This window comes from Melanerpes formicivorus, unplaced genomic scaffold (genome assembly GCF_026170545.1).
Source record: "Melanerpes formicivorus ecotype bairdi unplaced genomic scaffold, bMelFor1.0.p_v2 SCAF_64, whole genome shotgun sequence".
NCBI classification, from domain to species: domain Eukaryota; kingdom Metazoa; phylum Chordata; class Aves; order Piciformes; family Picidae; genus Melanerpes; species Melanerpes formicivorus.
The window spans coordinates 93,359-112,258 of record NW_027142416.1 but is presented as its reverse complement, the minus strand read 5'-3'; the positions used below and the strand labels follow the sequence as shown (position 1 = coordinate 112,258).

The window sequence follows — 18,900 nt, the reverse complement described above, 5'->3', positions numbered from 1 at the left end:
GTTTAGTAAACAATGAGTAATAGCAAACATTAGAGGTTCTTATGAGAAACTGAAATAAACCTTCACTGTCCAGAACCCACTATGCTTTTTAAACACTTACAGATAAGAGCTGCTCACAGTATTATGCTATGTATGACAAAGCAAACAGACATCAGAACTGAAAGAAAACACTTAACTTCCTGAAACTGTAGTGAAAAAAAATGGAAATCTATTGACTAAGAAATTGCAATATAAGCTGGCATTGCACATTGAATTTCTAGTCTTGCAAGTAAATTGAACTAGGCTGATATTTTATTATATAAATACAGAGTTGGAAGCCCCCAAAAAAACTTTTATTAGCACATCTTAACTCTAAGTTTGGTAAATCATTTCCCTCGTTAATGTATCAGATGTGACTGACATAAAAAAACAACATTATATATTCATTCCTTCTACTTACATCATTGCCAGTGATGGCATTAACCTCTTAACCTCCCTGCACCCCACCCTTCTGAAACTATTTAAGTATACAGAGCAACAAAAATCGAGTACTTTTCATGCTGAAGAGGACTAAGTATTGAAGGCTTACACTCAGAATAAACAAATCAGTTTGTCTTTACTTACAGCTGGCTAATGCTAGTTAAGAACCACATACACTACCACTAACCTTTATAGCCCATATGGACTGCTCCAAAGGATGAAAAAGTTTGAAACAAAAGCCATCTTTTTTAGAAGGCCTCTCAATGAGTTCACAAGCGTTCAGGAGCACTGTTCCTACCCACTGGCCATTTTTGGGAGTTTTGTAAACAAGCAACACGCCTGGTTTCAGTACACACCACAGTTTGGTCCAGCTTTTTAAGGTACCACGAATCTAGAAGATAAATAGTTGCAGTTACATCTTTGTGAAGCCAATACCAAAACCATCCCCCTTAAAATTAAAATAATTGACTAGTTTTTAATCTTCAAGCAAAGTTTATCAGGTCTGTTGAAAGTTTATCCAGGTTTATCAAAGACAACACAAAGGTACAGTTTCAATGCTCACTCTTCTTTCTTGATAAATATTTATTCTACAAATGGCTATACACAAATCCTGGTATGAGAAATACTAGAATTCATCTGAAACCTTCATAAATTTTCCTGTCTGGAACATATTTTATTACTAGCCTAGAATGAAAAAAGGATAAACTTTGGAAACAGAGCTCCTTTGCAAACAGGGTAAACGTAACAACAAAAATAGGAGTCACAATATTCAGAGATAGTAGAATTTCTTAAATAAAACCTCTCATGACAGCTATTAGCTTCAACCAGTAAGTGAAACGCAAGATCCTTTCAAGTGCCTGAATCTGCACATCTGCAGAGACTGCTTGCATCACTTCTGTCGGTTCTGGAATTTAATTACTTCTGTGTCTGCAGGACACAGCATTGCCTCTGAGCAGTGGTTTACACTCTTCACAGTGATTTTTGCAAGAACTGGAGAAACTTTTTTCCAGACAAGATATTGTTTGGAGCTAACTATAAAAATGGGCAACCAATCCTTTTTCTTGTACAGTTTCCAAAGAATTATATACAAATTCATGAACTCCACTACTATTGATGATGCTGATGGCTAGCTTTGAGAAGTTAATTCCTCACCTTTTGTACCAGTATTAGAGGAAAGTTAGTTCTCAAGAGAGAAATGGAGAGTTACCAGAAATACACAAAGAAACCTGAACCATTTTTGCTATTATTATTGATATAACTGAGCTTCAATTCAAAGGGTAAAATTAAAAAAAAAGGACAAAAAAAATAGAACTGTAAAGCCAACTCATCTGAAGTTGATGGCTGTACACACAAGAGGGATGTGACTATGGTGACTGCAGTTAAGTGGGAGCTAGGATCTTCTATTATTCCCCTAGGATTTGAGCACAGAGACCCAGGGATGCAATTAGTGGCTGCTGTGCTTGTAGAAAAATATTAACAGCAAGTAAAACATTGAACTTTTCCAGTTCCGGTCAAAAAGCAGCAAGCAGCTGCTACATCTTCAACTCAGGTGTCACACTTGGATTCTGACCTTCAACCAGTCAGCCATGACAATAACTGACGGGTCTGTGATAGTGCTAAGTAATTCTTTCGTAGCTCTCTTCTTTTCTTCTCTGTAATTTTTCTTTTGAACCTGTAAATAATAAAAATATTCACAATGTCATAGTCATAAGCCAGTAAACAGAGCACAAAAAGACATCAATACAAGCTGAGGAAAGCCTGCTGAATTCAAGTTGCAATACAGAGGAAGAGCTTTAAAACACAGTATTTGTCTTCAAGGTGTGAACAACTATTTTGTGCTCTGTTTCAAGAGCAACTCATTTCAGATCCTTCTGCAATTTCCTTTTAAGACTGAGGATTCTGAAACTCCTGTTAGAACCAATCAAAGAACTACCCTTCCCCCCTTCCTTTCCTGGTGCAAAGTACAGAATCAAATTTAGGCTAGATTCAGGTTTATAGGTACGTGATGTGATCACCAGTCTTCATACACCAACTACTGCAGCAATCTCTCTCATTTAGAAGCAAATCATTTGATATTTCTCCTGACATGACATCTGCCAAACAGCAGAGTTTGGTCTTGATACAACAGGGGTTTTCCAGGGCCTTCTTTCCCCACAGGTACTGCATGCAAACTGTAGCTTTGACAATTCAGCTCTTCATTTCATTGTGTGCACATGTCCTGAGGCCCCTGCCAATATGAAGCATCCTATAATCGTCCAAGTTATCCTATAATCTCATTTCACCTGAAAGACTACCCTATAGAAGTCCATATTCAAGTAACAGTACAGCAACATTTTAAGTGAAACACCACCAAAACTTCTCAAAATACTGCAATGTTCCATGGCATTTTTGTCTTCTCCTTAGAAAATATGTTACAAATACACAAATGCATCTATAGTCCATGAGGAGTTACTCGGAAATTAATTCACCTTGAGAGATTCCTTTTTTGTAAGTTTGCTTGAAGATAAAGAGATGTCCTTCTCAGAGCCATTGAAAAGCTTGGATTCAGACTGAAATTCACAAAACAATAAATAACCATGACAGATACAAAGATATATTACTGTTGGAAGGACTTCAGATGGTGTTTAAAATGTACAGTTACTTTTGAAGGTTCCCATGCCCCTTCACTTCTCTACTGATTCTCCCACTTTAGAAAGACACAAACAAAATCAAGCACAACTTGTAACATGAGCTGCTCATCACCTCTCTGTGGAGATTTTTCGTAAGGGCTTTATGTGAAAGAAGTCTGAAATTCCTCCAGAAGCAGCTAAACCATATACAGTAAATACATAGTCCATGTAGCCTGTTGCTTAGTATGCCACGGTCTAGATGAGTTAAGCATTATTGTAGCAGAAAGGAAAAGTGTTAGGAGAACCCTGATGTTTAAACACAGGAGTTGTTCCATGACACATGAATTCAAACACCTTCATTCATAATGTGACAGGTCCTCTGAATGGATTGCTATAGAGGCACTTACCCCATGACCCATGAAGGAAAACATAGCCTCTTCAATCTAAGATTCAGCGCTCTAAACCACCACAGTATAACTGACCACTGACGGCACGCGTTCTGCTCCTTCCTCCCTAATCCCATGCTCCGAGTACTGCGCAAATCATCTTCAAGAAGCTCTCAGTGCCCACAGGCAGGGTAACAAGACTCAGGTTTGTTCATGAAACTCAAGTCCTTGCTCATGGCAGGACAATATGCTACCTCAGCAGCACATGATTTCTCCCTCCTGCCTTGCTCCACATCTTGTAAAGATCAAAGTTTACTCTTTGGAATGCATCTGTTGAAAACAAACTACACTCATATACAGATTTTTGAAAGAGAGAGAAGGAGGGGGGAGAAAGAGAGAGAAGGAGGGGGGAGAAAGAGAGAGAAGGAGGGGGGAGAAAGAGAGAGAAGGAGGGGGGAGAAAGAGAGAGAAGGAGGGGGGAGAAAGAGAGAGAAGGAGGGGGGAGAAAGAGAGAGAAGGAGGGGGGAGAAAGAGAGAGAAGGAGGGGGGAGAAAGAGAGAGAAGGAGGGGGGAGAAAGAGAGAGAAGGAGGGGGGAGAAAGAGAGAGAAGGAGGGGGGAGAAAGAGAGAGAAGGAGGGGGGAGAAAGAGAGACCAAAAAAAAAACCCAAGGTGATTCTATCATAATTATCATGTCACTCCTACTGCAATTCAGATATCACAGGATCAGAGGATGTTAGGGGTTGGAAGGGACCTCTGGAGACTGAATCCAATCCCTCTGCCAGAGCAGGACCATAGAATCTAGTGCGGGTCACACAGCAACACATCCATAAACTTATATACACATAAATACATATTAAAATCTGCAGATAAATTATGAAGAATTGTATTTCTTTCTGCACTGAAATAAACCTGATGGACTCACAATTCTTGCTTAGCCAATGAAAAAAAGGAAGAAAACAGAAAAAAAATAAAATCAATGCAACCTTCTGAACTGTGTAAATTCAAGGACAGCTTATGAAAACTTCATTTCAAGCTGCTCAACACTTCTGACTAAGTAACTTCAAGCCTCAGACTATAATGCAAAGCCTAGTCACTGAATTTCTGCTTCAGAATTCTGTAAGATGATAGTCAAAAAATATGCGGGTCCTGGGAAAAGTTACTGCAGTAATAAAAATTGAGCACTCCTTTTCTTACTTCTCACATCCAAGAAAGATTTAAAAGTGGAACAAAGCAACTTAACTTTGATCCTATTTTGACGCCTTTAATTCACAATGAAGACTTCACAGCAATCTGCTTAGATAGTATCAAAAAGATTTCCAGTAACTGGCAAGAGGTAACTTTTATCTCAAAGCCATTTCTCTAACTCCCAGACCCCTCCTAGAAAAATGAGGGAAACCCCTTGATTTTGTATTAAAGGTAGGTTTTTAAACACAAAATTCAGCAAGTATACAACCTGCAATTTAATTCTCCTCTGTCTGAAGTTTAAGGAAATACAGTACTTTAAATGTAATAACAGAAGAGGGAAAATTGCTTATCACTGTCACATAAGAAGAGGTAATGAACTCGTTACGCAAGCTTTAATGGAGCAACTTAAGCAAAACATTCATAAATATTCTAGTTGCTAACAGAAAGCTAATGCAATCTAGAGGTCATGCATATAAAAGCTCCAAACCAGTATCACAGGTTACAAAACCCTCCTTTTCTCAGCATCTGTAGTGGGTTGAGACTACACCCCCCCCAAAGAATTTGGAGAACTAGCCCCAAAATAAATCACCAGACCAGCTGAGCTGGCTTGAAAGCAGAATGAAGCTGTATTTACAAAGCAAGCAAAAATCTAGAGGTATAAAATGCAGTGAACATACACCAAATGTATTTACAATCCAGAAAAACACAAATACAAGGATCCCTTTGTAGAGCATTAGGGGGCTGCTCTCTACTTCCCCCCTTCCCCCCATCTCCTTCCCAGTACCTCACACACAATAGTCAGAACAGATTATCCAGGCAAGGCCATGGGAGAGAGAGAGAACTGCACAAAGAAGCGACAGAAGGAGAAAGAACTCTCTGTGCAACCAGGTATAAGCTATTCAACAAACAAATGGAATGACTACTACATCCAGCCCTGGAGCCTCTATTACAGGAAGGATCTGGACATGCTGAACCATATCCAGAGAAGGGCCATGAGGATGATCAGAGGGCTGGAGCTCCTCTCCTATGAGGACAGACACAGAGCTAGGGCTTTTCAGTCTGGAGACGAGAAGGCTCCAAGGAGACCTTCTTGTGGCCTTCCAGTATCTGAAAGGGGCTACAAAGAAAGCTGGTGAGGGACTTTTTAGGGTGTCAGGGAGTAATAGGACTAGGGGAATTGCAACAAAATTAGAAGTGGGTAGATTCAGATTGGATGTTAGGAAGAAGTTTTTCAGCATGAGGGTGGTGAGACACTGGAATGGGTTGTCCATGGGGGTGGTAGAAGCCTCATCCCTGGAGGTTTTTAAGGCTAGGCTGGACATGGCTCTGAGCAACCTGATGTAGTGTGAGGTGTCCCTGCCAATGGCAAGGGGGTTGGAAGTGGATGATCCTTGAGGTCACTTCCAACCCTAACAAGTCTATGATTCTATTAAAGGTACCTCAGTGGGAGCTGCAGTAGCTTCTCTTAAAATGTTTTTTTCTTGTAAATTTCAAACCTTGTGTGGATGTAACACTGTGAAAGTTACAAGCTTAAAAATTAAAACACCTAACACTACATCAGGATGCCCAGAGCCACATACAGCCTGGCCTTAAAAACCTCCAGGGATGAGGCTTCCACCACCTCCCTGGGCAACCTGTTCCTGTGTCTCACCACCCTCATAAGGAAGAACTTCTTCCTAACATCCAATCTGAATCTACCCATTCCTGGTTTTGTTCCATTCCCTTCCCCTAGCCCTGTCATTACCTGACAGCCTAAGAAGTCCCTCACCAGTTTCGTTGTAGGGCCCCTTAAGATACTGGAAAGCCACCATAAGGTCTCCTCAGAGCCTTCTCTTCTCCAGATTGAATAGCCCCAACTCCCTCAGTCTGTCCTCATTGGAAAGGTGCTCCAGCCCTCTAATCATACTAGATCCTAGGCAAGTCTCATCATTGCCTTTCCATCCTTAATCGGAAAGAAGGGCTGCTACTTCACCTCTACAACTGTGACAGACAGCTACCATCTCCTGGTAGCTGAAGTTCTCCTAGCCTGAAGTGTATTCGTTGGTTGTAATATTATCAAGCTCTATATGGAATAATTGCAAATATACAGATAACAGAAAAATATGTATTAGGAGAAGTAGGAATACTTTTGATAGCAGAAAAACACAAGTAGAAGTAACGACAAAGAACAAAAGACTTACGCTGGAAAAACAAAAGCCATGAAAAATAAATATAAGGAAGAGAATAAAACAAACTGGAGAGTCAAAGGTAAATGATTCATAGAATCTCAAATAAATGCAAGTTAAGAGAGACAGTATTAACTTGATTTCTAAATCAAAAAAGATTTTTGTGCGTTTCTAGACCAACATAAAGACTTTTACCAGAAGCAAGCTGGATGGTAAAAAGTAAGATTCCTTTATCTCCCTGACAAGTAAAGCTCTAAGGTGCAGTAAAGCTGAAAGGTGCAAGGTTTTCTGATTTCAGCTCAGAGGTAAGACAATAACAGCTTGAAATGCTTAGCTACACACAAAACTGCAGCATCAGCTGCAGAAACCAAGCTGCTCACACCAGTGCAATTCTGATGATACCATTTAAATAGGGAGATACTACTACAATCCTTAAGTCACTTTGACTTCACAGTACCATAGAATCTATGAGGCTATGATTCCTTTGACTCTCTTCAGTGTTTCTCTTTAAGGCTCTGATGAAAATATCACTGAGGGATTCATGTCAAGACATCAAGTGCAATCAATTTGACTCCAAGGGATGCATCTGCCTGTGCTCAGGGTTAGCTCTGACAGGCAGCTCTGCAGTGCTAACCTTGCAGCACAGTGCTATGCAAAGAGCTGCAGGCATCTCCCCTACTTCCCCTGGGAGCTTGCTGTGTTTGCTGCTCTCCAACAGGTCAGTCCCCAACCTATACTGCTCCATGGGGTTGTTCTTTCCTAAGTACAAGACTCTACCCCTACCTTTGTTGAATTTCATTCTATTTCTCCCTGCCCAACTCTTCAGCCTGTCCAGGTCTGGCTGAATGGCAGCACTTCTCTCCTGCATCAGCCATTCCATCAAGTTTGGTGTCATCAGCAAACTTGCTGGCAGTGTACTCCGTGTCCTCATCCAGGTGGTTGATAAATATATTGAATGGCCCTAGTACTACACTAGACACAGGCCTCCAACTAGACTCTGTCCCATTGACAACAACTCTCCAAGTTCTTTCCTTCAGCCAGTTCCCATCCACCTCACTCCCCGATCATCCAGACCACACCTCCTCAGTTTAGGAAGTGTAATAGGAAGTTTAGGAAGAGATAGATATGGAAGACTTTTCATTTTAGACAAGCCTGTTATGTGCTTACTATTTCAGTAACACCTGAAAAAGAATGCTATTGCAAACTGCTTGTGCAAATAATTGCAAACAGAGCAGAAAAGGTCTGAGGAGAAAACATTTAGGATAGTTATGTAAAATTAGTCTTTTTGAATGCTCAAGTAGTCCATGTCACCTTCCTTTTTAAATTTTACCCACCGCAAGATGCTGATTTTGGTGACTTCAGTGTCCATTTCCCATCCGCTTTGGATGTTCTCAGCTTTCACTGCATCTCAGTGAGCATTTTTGTATCTTGGGACTACACAATGGTAATTATGAGTTTGCCTAGCTTCCTGCCTTTTCCATTTCTATTATTAAGATCAGCAGAAAGTGTAAACATGCAGAACAATTACATCTAGCTAAATATTCCACTGAGCATGCTTTCCTCTGCCCTCTCATTGACTCAAAGAAATGGGTCTTTGTACTTGCTTTTGGAGGTAGAGAAGCCCCTGCAACAGAGATGACACTGGATTTCGCTTGACTGCTTTACTCTGGCAATCTAAACCATTAAACCTTTTGCAATTAGAGTTTCCTTAACTTTCTTACAAGATTTGCTACAGCTTTGTGAACAGCATATTCACCTACAGCTTAAAAGGCTTTTGCATTCGCTTGGTGTCCGAGTTGGTGTCCATCCATTGTTACACTTGGTAAGGCAACATCCCACCCCAAGGTGACAGTGAGAAGACTTCATGTTTCATCTTCACTAATTTGTGTTGTAGATCTTGTGATGTCATGCTGAGAACTCTGTTAAGAAAATCCCTTTAATCTTTATCTGTTGCTGAATCTGAAGAGCAGTTCTCAAGATTACCCACAACAGAAGGTGAATGCATTTGCATTTAGTTCAAAATGCAGAACTCCTTTGCACACTGACATTTTTAAGACAGATTAGGAGGCTGATTTCCTTACCTTGCTCTTTGACATAGAATGCGCTGTATCCTCTTTACTCTGTGACACATCATCCTTCCCCTTGTCAAAACCTTAAAGGAAAAAAGAAAGCACTGTTTCAAATGATTTGCAGACATGAACACATTACATGAGCTAGCCTCTGAAATACATTTGGGAATTGTGTTTAGCACAGGAAAGTGCAAATTGGGTTTTCAAACAACATATGCTTGCCAGACCATCCCATCAATTAAAAACATACCAGCTACTGCAATGCAAACTAATGCAATGCTCTAAGAGACAGCAACAGTCCACTACACTTGGATAGTGCTGCACCCGATCCAATAACCTGATGAATTGTAAATACAGTGTGTAAACTCTTGTCCTCTTCTCACTGTTCCTTATCTGCATACATGCATGCACTGAGCAGAATACTAAATAAAGCCTTTTTTTGGTTTGTTCAGAAATAATCGCAGATACCACCCTACAAGAAACCAAATCTAAACCACAGCTGAAGATCACCAGTCAGGTTTTTTTAGCAAGAAGATGGGAAAGGTTGTGTATGTTAGCCTTGAATTTATGCTTTCCACTTCATATTGCATAAGCATAACTACAAGGTTTATATTAAACAGCACTGAAATCCCCCATTTGTCCTCTGTGAGTGACTCACAGTACAAATCCCACACTTTCTCAGTGTGCAAAAAGCAAAGTGAGGCAATGGTTATAGCAAATAAATATGTGACAACAGGAAGGGGGATCACAGCTGGCATTAGTGCTGCTGTGCAGCTGCTATGAAAGACAAGCATCCTCTTAAAGAAAAATAATCTGCTCTCTTTACAAGAGGCAGAACACCTCTTGTAAGGGCAACAAAGTTGGTGAGGGGCTTGGAATACAAGCCCTATGAGGAGAGACTGAGGGAGCTGGGGTTGCTTAGCCTGGAGAAGAGGAGGCTCAGGGGAGACCTCATTGCTGTCTACAACTACCTTAAGGGAGGTTGTAGACAGGCAGAGGTTGGTCTCTTCTCCCAGGCAACCAGCACCAGAACAAGAGGACACAGTCTTAGGCTGCACCAGGGGAGGTTTAGGCTGGATGTTAGGAAGAAGTTTTACACAGAGAGAGTGATTGCCCATTGGAATGGGCTGCCTGAGGAGGTGGTAGAGTCACCATCTCTGGAGGTGTTCAGGAGGAGACTTGATGGGGTGCTTGGTTGCATGGTTTAGTTGATTAGATGGTGTTGGATGATAGGTTGGACATGATGATCTTGAAGGTCTCTTCCAACCTGGTTTATTCTATTCTATTCTAACCTCAACCATCCATTTTATTTGAAAAGGTTGGTGGTAGCCTAAAGCTTTTATAAACAGCAATAAAACAAACTCTGCCACAGATTTGTAGGTAAATATGTGGAGAAATACAAAGCCATAGATGAATTTCAGGAACAACCCAGGCAGCTGAAAAGCCTTGCTTGGCTCTCACAGTGGTACCCTAGAGCTTCAGCTCAACAGAGGGCAAAGCACCAGCAGGTCAACTGCATAAATGGATACCAAAAGCTCCTCTGAGTTTCCCTTTGAATATACTCTGAACTTGGCAATGGAAATGGGTACTCAGGTTTCTAAAATGAGAGGATTTATCAGAGACAATTTGATTTAACATTGTTCAGGGGAGCATGTACAGAAGAACTGTTAGTAACTCCTTGTAGCAGCATTGAACAGTTTGTTCACAGTAGTATTATTTTTAACTCTTCCTTCTTTTTCAAATTAGTGTCTTCACCCTTCCACAACTTTCCATACCCAGAAACTCTAAGATAGAAATAATTTATCTATCACACACACATCTTAAGAAGTTTCATTTAGTTACAGAGGAAATAGGTTTGTCTTCAGGTTACATGAGAAGTCTGAGATTCCTTTTAGTTTTGGCCTGGTTATCAGTCTTTTGGGTTTTTTCTTGTTCTTATTTACTAAGCTTTGCAGAGATTCTTTATTAAGATGAGATTTTAAAAACTTACATACTGTATATTTTATGTTGACAATTCATATGCCTGTAAAGAAACCTTTGCATGTCTTTATAGAAGCCCCCTCCGTCCACAGTTCATGAAACCTTTCTCTTCTGAAATTCTTCCAACACATCTGTGATAGGTTTGTGCAGCTAATGAAAACTGATAGTACAGAAGACTATTAGACCACAGGGAAGAAGTACATAGATAGGCAGAAGATTTGCAAAAAGGCAAGTCATGACCCAGAGGCCAGAAGCCAAGCTTCCTATGTAACACCAAATATGAAAGCAGACTTTGTACAGCATCAAGTCAGTCAGTGCTGGAATAAAACAAAGGTTGCTTCAAGCCTTAGAGGACAGGACCTGACTTAGTTCACTGAGAAGCTGATGCCAGTTTTAGACAGTCACAGACCAGAACAGCAGTAATGAGGTTTTTTCCTCATTCCTATATCCAAAAGAAATCATAGAATGCCTTAGGTTGGAAGGGACCTTAGAGATCATCTATTCAAAAATCCCTCACTAGGAACCAAGTTCTACTGAAAATGTAATGCAGGAATTTCCTAGTGGCATTCCCATTTTTACTTAATAGTTACACACGGAGAACTTAGTGATGAGAATAAACAAGGAAGAGCTAATTCTGGATTGCTCTTGGAGAACAGAAGCTGTAATTCACAGCTTGCTCACTAATGCACAAGAGCTTTAAGGGCTTCACAGATCCTTATCTAACAAACCTATGCTTCCATTCTTGTAAACAAGAGGAGAAATGAAATCAAAGAACCACTCTGTGCCACAGCATCAGACAGGAAGACCAAAGCTCCATCATGTTTCCACGGATTTCATCTCCTTGCTTCCAGCATCTCCAGTCTGAGAGCTAAGTGTGCTTGTTGATTTACAAACATGCCACCACTCTCTATTACCTTCCCTGCTCACATGCACAGCAAAGGCTGTCTGACAGGTTTGCCAGTGAACCCAAGTCAGTATGCTGCAAGAGACACCTTGCACTGCTCCATCTTGGTCTGTGAGAAAATCCAATGGGTGAGCTTCACATCCTACACCACCCCACTTGTAACCTCCCTCTGTAGTGGGAATAAGCTCATTTGGAATACCGGCACAGAAGGGTTTGTTTTTTCAACATACATTTTAGCACATGGAGAGAGAATAAAACATCACCCAGCAGCTGATCCAGGCACACACTCATCCACTCTAAGGGTGTCTTCAAGTGAGCCTCAATTGAGGTGGAGGAGAGAGCTCAGTACCATAAGCAGTTGCAGTACTAACAAGTACAGTTTGATACTACTATCTGCAGGGAAGTTTGTACTGAAATATCACAAAAAGCTGTGAGTCCAAGGTGATGCACACTTTGTTATGGAAATACTTGGCCAAGAAAACACCACCACCACAATTATATTCACAGAATCAACAATAAGAAATACTGTTTGCTCCCTTCCTGCTCTCAGTTATGAAGAAGGAATTTCTTTATGGATTTCTGTCAAAGACAACATCAAAGCCAAGAAAGCTGTGCCCCTAAATGATTGATGCTTTGTGTTGCTGCTTCTTTTTTTTCTCCCCCCCCTTCCCCCATCTTTTGTTCACCCCAGAGGTACTGAAAATTGCACCACAAAAAGTCATTGATTCAGCATCTGGAGCAGAGACTGCCAGGGCATGAGAGCATGTTTCAAGTATATCAGTGGTTTGGGGCTTCATATTTAAGCTTAACTTGCTGTTTTCCATCCTGTAATTCAATCAGGAACTCTCCAACAATATAACCTGAGCTTACATTTCACAGTGTAAAAATTCAGGTGTTAAAGATGCAGTCCCTTTCTGCAACTTCCTCCCTGTTAGAATTTGTGGATCATTTTCTACCTGAAATCCTGAAAGCAATCTTCAAAGTTAGGAGACAGCATGAAAGTGCTGTTTGAACCAACCTTCAGAGCTCTCAGTATTAAGACACTTGTAGATTTTTAACAGTTACAAATTTAAACAGATGCTCCAGTACTGCAGCCTCTAAAGCAGTTCTAGACATCAGAGGCTGTGTTTAGAGCAACATGAAGTCTCAGCAGGTTTTCTCCCAGTGCAGCATTCCTTGTCTTAACATCACAGGCTGCATGGGTTCTGAAGGCTGATCCGAGCCCCAATGCAGTCAGCCACAGTTTACGGTATGACCTTTGAAGCCAAGGGAAACTGTCCATTAGTACCTTCCTACTGTGAGCACTGGGCGTATGCTTCCAAAACAAGCAGGTAGAAATCTCTATGAGCTTTCAAACACATGCAGGTTGTGGAACAACTAGAACTCTATACACTCTACATGCCAATTAAAAAAATCAAACAGTGTTTTTTCAGAGAGTAAGCTGGAATACACAGTCGATACCAAAAGAAAATAAGACATCCTCCAAAACATCACCTTCAACAAAAAATGAGAAGCATATATGTTGTAAGATTATTGCTAAAGAACCATTAGGTTAAAATCTGTGGCAGGGTGCATGTTAAACCAAAACTGTTTAGTGAAGGGATTTCAACTGTGAAGCATTAGATGGGTTTAATTCTTCACAGTTGCACCCGCAATCTGTCCCCTCAATCAATCTTGAGGGAAGGGAAGAAACAAAACCAATCACGTCACACCTCCTACATCTCAAGTACTGGTTTGGTACCTCTCCACAAATACCATCTGCAATTAAGAATACCTGAGAAAAACACATTAGAAAAAACATGTTACTTTTTAATGTCAGCTCTCTTTTATCCAGAAGAAATAATTACTATCCATTTGAGTAGTTTTTTTATTTCCAACAAAAAGAACCACCAGGAAAAAAAACAACCCAATGCAATGCATGAAAAGATCATAAATGTCAAGCCAACAATATCATCACCAGCTTCCAAATGGAAAGCAAGGAACAGACTGATTTGATTACTGGTGTGCAACTGTGAAGAACAAAATACAAAGCTGGAAAAAACCATGCTTCTAGAAGAACCACAAGCTGCACTTACTGGAAGATATCCATACTGGTGTTACATAATGAACAAGGTAGAAGACAAGGAAAAATCTTTATACAGAATTTAACCCAGGAGCCAATGGTCTTTTTAACTGAGTAGTTTCCAATAACTTTCTAACAACCAGTTTTAAGAAAACACCTTAGTAACTAATTCAGACTTCCACATAGATTTTGAAACAAAAGTAACCAGAAAAACAGGATCAGAGGATGTTAGGGGGGAAGGGACCTCCGGAGATCAAGTCCAACTCCCCTGCCAGAGGAGGACCACAGAATCTAGTGCAGGTCACACAGAAATGCATCCAGATGGGCCTTGAAAGTCTCCAGAGAAGGAGACTCCACAACCTCTCTGGGGAGTCTGTTCCAGTGCTCTGTGACCCTCATAGTACAGAAGTCCCGCCTTATGTTGAGGTGGAACCTCGTGTGCTGCAGTTTATATCTATTGTCCCTTGTTCTATCACAGAGTGCAATTGAGCAGAGCCTGTGCCCTCCTCTTGACACCCAGCCCTCAGATATTTATAAACATTTATTAAATCCCCTCTCAGCTTCTCTGCAGACTAAACAGCCCCAGGTCTCTCAGCCTCTCCTCACAAGGCAGTGCTCCAGTTCCTTCATCATCCTTGCAACCCTCCATTGGACTCTCCAGCAGATCCCTGTCCCTCTTGAACTGGGGAGCCCAGAACTGTATGCAACATTCCAGGTGAGGTCTCACTGGGCAGAATAGAGGGGGAGGAGAACCTCTCTCGATCTGCTGACACACTCCTCTCAAGGCAGCCCAGGATGACATTGGCCTTCTTGGCCACAAGGGCACATTGCTGACCCAAGCAAAGTCCTTTTCTGCGTTTCATCACAGTCATGTTTGCTATTGCTATTTGCTAAACAGTATATACAATAAAGAGTAATAACCAAAATTTTTCCTTACTGTAACTGTATATGAGTATGTCTTAGACAGGCAATAGCTACTCTTTTCTTAAAACAAATGGGAAGAGTATACCTTCCAGCATATTAATGCTGTTTAAAATTCTTCAGATAGAGGAAAGATTCCAAAAGATCAAAAATTTTTAGTTGTAGCTTTACACGTTTTTTTTTGTTTGTTTTGTTTTTTTTTTTAATTAAAATCTGGTTTCCAATTGTTCTGCATGTGGATGGCAAATAGCTTTAATGTAGAGGAACAAACTGATATAGCCTGGGCAGTGACTGGCTTGAGGGTAGCCCTGAAGAAAAGGACTTGGGAGTGCTGGTGGATGAGTAGCTCAACAGGAGCCACCAGTGTACAGCTCAGAAAGCCCATCAGATCCTGGGCTGCATCAAGTGAAGTGTGGCCAGCAGGTCAAGAGAAGTGATTCTCCCCCTCTACTCCACTCTGGTGAGACCCCACCTGGAACACTGTGTCCAGTTCTGGAGCCCCTATTACAGGAAAGATCTGGAGGTGGTGGAACATGTGCAGAAAAGATGTCCAGAGGATGATCAGAGGACTGGAGCTCCTCTGCTATGGAGACAGATTGAGAGAGTTGGGGCTGTTCAGTCTGGAGAAGAGAAGGCTCTGAGGAGACCTAATTGTGGCCTTCTAGTTTCTGAAGGAGGGTACAAGAAAGCTGGGGAGGTACTTTTTAGGGTGTCAGGTAATGATAGGACTAGGGGGAATGGAATAAAAATAGAAATGGACAGATTCAGATTGGATGTTAGGAAGAAATTCTTCACCATGAGGGTGGTGACACACTGGAACAGGTTGCCCAGGGAGGTGGTGGAAGCCTCATCCCTGGAGGTTTTTAAGGCCAGGTTGGATATGGCTCTGAGTAACCTGATGTAGTATGAGGTATCCCTGCCCATGGCAGGGGGTTTGGAACTGGATGATCCTTGATGTCCCTTCCAACCCTGACAATTCTGTGATTTTATTCTAAACATGAAATGAATCCTTTTTTATTTCAGTAATTTCCATATTACAGGCATTTAAGAGAAGGAGGATCTGTCTAGTTGCCAATTCCATGCTTTCAGTCTTTGAGATGCTTATTTTCTGAGCAGACTGAATAAAACTCAGTGATATATTCTTGGTAGCAGGCTAATCATTCCACAAAATAGAGTGAAAGGAAATGTTACAAGGTAAAACATCAAGTTTAACAGAATGTCGTGTCCCAGGCAAGTGTCCCCACCCATCTGAGGCTGAACATGATGCTCCAGTGATTCTGCAAACCCAGAGCAGACAGTGATGCAGGAATCTCCCTCATCATCAGCCTTCAGCCTTTGCACCCCAACTATTTCCATGGGTTCAGAGGTAGGACTTACAAATTCAATGAGCCACTCTGCAGAAGGCATACAAGAAAATGTGGAAACTATTTCACTTGAAAACCATCCTTGTGGCCCCCTGGGACTAAGTAACCAGGAGCATACGCACATGCACAGGACAAATCACACACCCAGAGAGACCCTGATAAAGAGGTACAATTTCTACAGTGTCCCCTTTCAGGAGGAGGTGACCTTGTAACACATTGTCAAGCATCAGACTTTCCTGATGTAAACTGCTGAAATTGAGGTACCTATATCAGAAGTACATATTATGGACCATTAAACTCTGGAAATTAATACCAGTATTCCAGTACTGTATTTTCAGGAGACACGGATTATGAGCAAAACAAGATTCAAGCCCTGTCTGCTGTGAAATGTCTTGAAAAATCTTGCATGACAAGAGTTCAGCAAGGCTGTGCTTTTAGCCTTAACTCATTCTATCCTGTCATTCTATGTGAAACCACAGATAAGCACAGATTCTTTAGCAGTTATAGGCAAATTAAAACCTTCTGTTGCACCTTAGAGTTTTAAAGCAAGTCCTTTGTGTGCTCAAGGAGTGTCAAGTACGAGGGAGGAAAGCATTTATAAACCACATTACAAAACTTGGGTGATAAAAGCCAAACAAACAAAAAAACAACACCAAAAAAAACCCCAAACACACACACAAAAAAACCCACCACAAACATTCCAGTCAGTACCAAATATAGAGGTCTTCTAAAGAGGGATTTGCTGTGGTGTAAGTTAACTCACTTGCTTGCCTGTGTGCAAATCTTGCCATGACAGAGCTGTTACTCAAATGCAAACAAGGAATATTCCGATTTCTACCAACATCTCAGTACATTACTTTCACTCAGGCTGAAAAATGTGCAGAAGAAAATATTCTGATTTCTACCAACACCTGAGTGCATTACTTTCACTCAGGCTGAAAAACATACAGAAGAAAATACTCTTATTTCTACCAACAACTCAGTGCATTACTTTCACTTAAGCTAAAAAAACGTACAGCAGAAGCTCTAGTTTTCATCTCACATTTTAAGAAATATAAGAGCAAAACAAACCTGGTAAAGCAGGAGAGAATTCGTTATATCCTCCAAAGGAAGCATTCCGGACAAGCTTTCGGCCATCAGCTCTTGGGGAAAACACAGATGAAATCCCAGCACATGAAGAAAACCTACGTCGCACTGGCCCCTCTTCCTTCATCACTCAAGGTGTTTGTGTAAGGATTATGTTCTTTGTGAAAGCTGGTTAGCATTAGCTGCTTGAAACAAGAGTGTTGCAGTAACTGCCTTTTACCTCACATTCTGATGAGTAAGATATAAAAAGGGAAAAAAAAAAACCACCACAAAAACCAACCACCACTGCCAAACGAAGGGCACACATGAAAAATGCAGCGAAGAGACAGAGGCTGCCAAATCAGCAGCGAGCCAAGCAATGCTATACTTCTCTCATCAAACCCATTAGGATGCTTAAAGCAGAATGGCTTTGTTTCAGCCTTTCTGTTCCACAAACACATTGCATCTCATATTTTTATTTTTTTCACTTCTCAGTTTTAGTCCTATTTATCTGTGCTTTATAAGCACACAAAAATGGCAATTATTTAGGTTTTAAGGATTCCTTAAATCGGTTCTTTCTCCTCTTAGTCTTTCAAGTTCCAAATTTATATTGCACAGAAGACAACCCATGAGCTAAGTGGCTTCTCTATTTGACGCTGTGGTACACCCCAAGAATGTGCAAAGGGAGCTACTATTTTGCAGTACACAGCCGCATCAAACTTTCCTGTTTAGGCACTTACCTAACTGATTTTTCAACAACTGATTGCAATGGCTTCTACATCTTCATTTCTTATTTTTTTATTTAAAGGGAGATTTTTATCTCTTCTCTACTCTCAGTATTTATATATACAAATCAGACTCACTCCTGGAAGAGCTGTGCAAAATAAGCTCAAAACCCTGTATCCTTTTATCATTGATGCTTCAAATATTTTATGCAATGAACAGAACATTCAAATGAACCAACTTGAATTTTAAATATCACAAAGTCCCACGGATTTGTACTTCAAATCTACAAACCAACTGATCCAAGCTGCTGATAATTACCAGAGTAACATCAAGTAAGCTCCCTCTAACCTCCTTCATCCACTGATCACTAGATTCACTGCTGCTTTGCCCTGGTGACTATCATTCACCTCTTCAGAGGTGGATTTTCCTTCCCATTTGATGCTTCTCTGTTGATCCCACTTTCCTCATCACACCTTATTCCTGGCAAAATCCACTCTGAAATCTACTCTGTTGGATGGAAAGCAGAAAAATAAAGACACTAAAAACTGTCTTGAAACTAAGAACTTTGTTCTCTCTTACTCCATACTCGAGCTCTCTTCTCTTTACAAAGTTAAATGTGTCCCACAAGTGAAATAAACAGTGTAAATGTAATTTATCCTCAAATAATACTGTTTACTCTAGCTCTTATGTCAGTAAGTGTACTGTTTCAGTTCACACTGGCTCAAGGATAATACAGTAGGCTGAAGTATTTCATAACCTTTATAAGTTCTTAACTGTGCGAAGTGCATGTGCAACAGTACCTAGAGATACACACACTAAGACATTTTTCTGTTTATGAGGTATAGGAACCTCCAAGATTCTATGAATGGCTAGACAGAACTTCCCACCTCCTAACAGACTAATGCCATAATGCATGCCAGGGAAAAAAGATTTAACTGGAAAAAAACAAATAGCTAACAAATAAAAGCCAGCAGTAGACACTATTTGATGTGATATGTAACTGT

General features: G+C 40.7%; 1 protein-coding gene across 10 annotated transcripts in view; it reads right to left on the bottom strand.

Annotated features, from left to right (window-relative positions):
* Positions 1-18,900, bottom strand: part of OSBPL8 (oxysterol binding protein like 8) — a 114,459-nt gene that overhangs the window by 28,253 nt on the left and 67,306 nt on the right. For 7 of the 10 annotated variants that reach the window (XM_068162357.1, XM_068162359.1, XM_068162358.1 and 4 more), the window contains 4 exons: positions 8,887-8,957; positions 2,928-3,008; positions 2,030-2,131; positions 647-850 (listed from right to left, as the gene is read on the bottom strand). In XM_068162357.1, coding sequence (XP_068018458.1) covers positions 647-850; positions 2,030-2,131; positions 2,928-3,008; positions 8,887-8,957 — 458 coding nt within the window. Of the gene's footprint in view, positions 1-646; positions 851-2,029; positions 2,132-2,927; positions 3,009-3,475; positions 3,786-8,886; positions 8,958-17,176; positions 17,439-18,900 lie in introns of those variants that run through there. The other 3 variants (XM_068162365.1, XM_068162364.1, XM_068162361.1) reach the window with 3 other exon arrangements.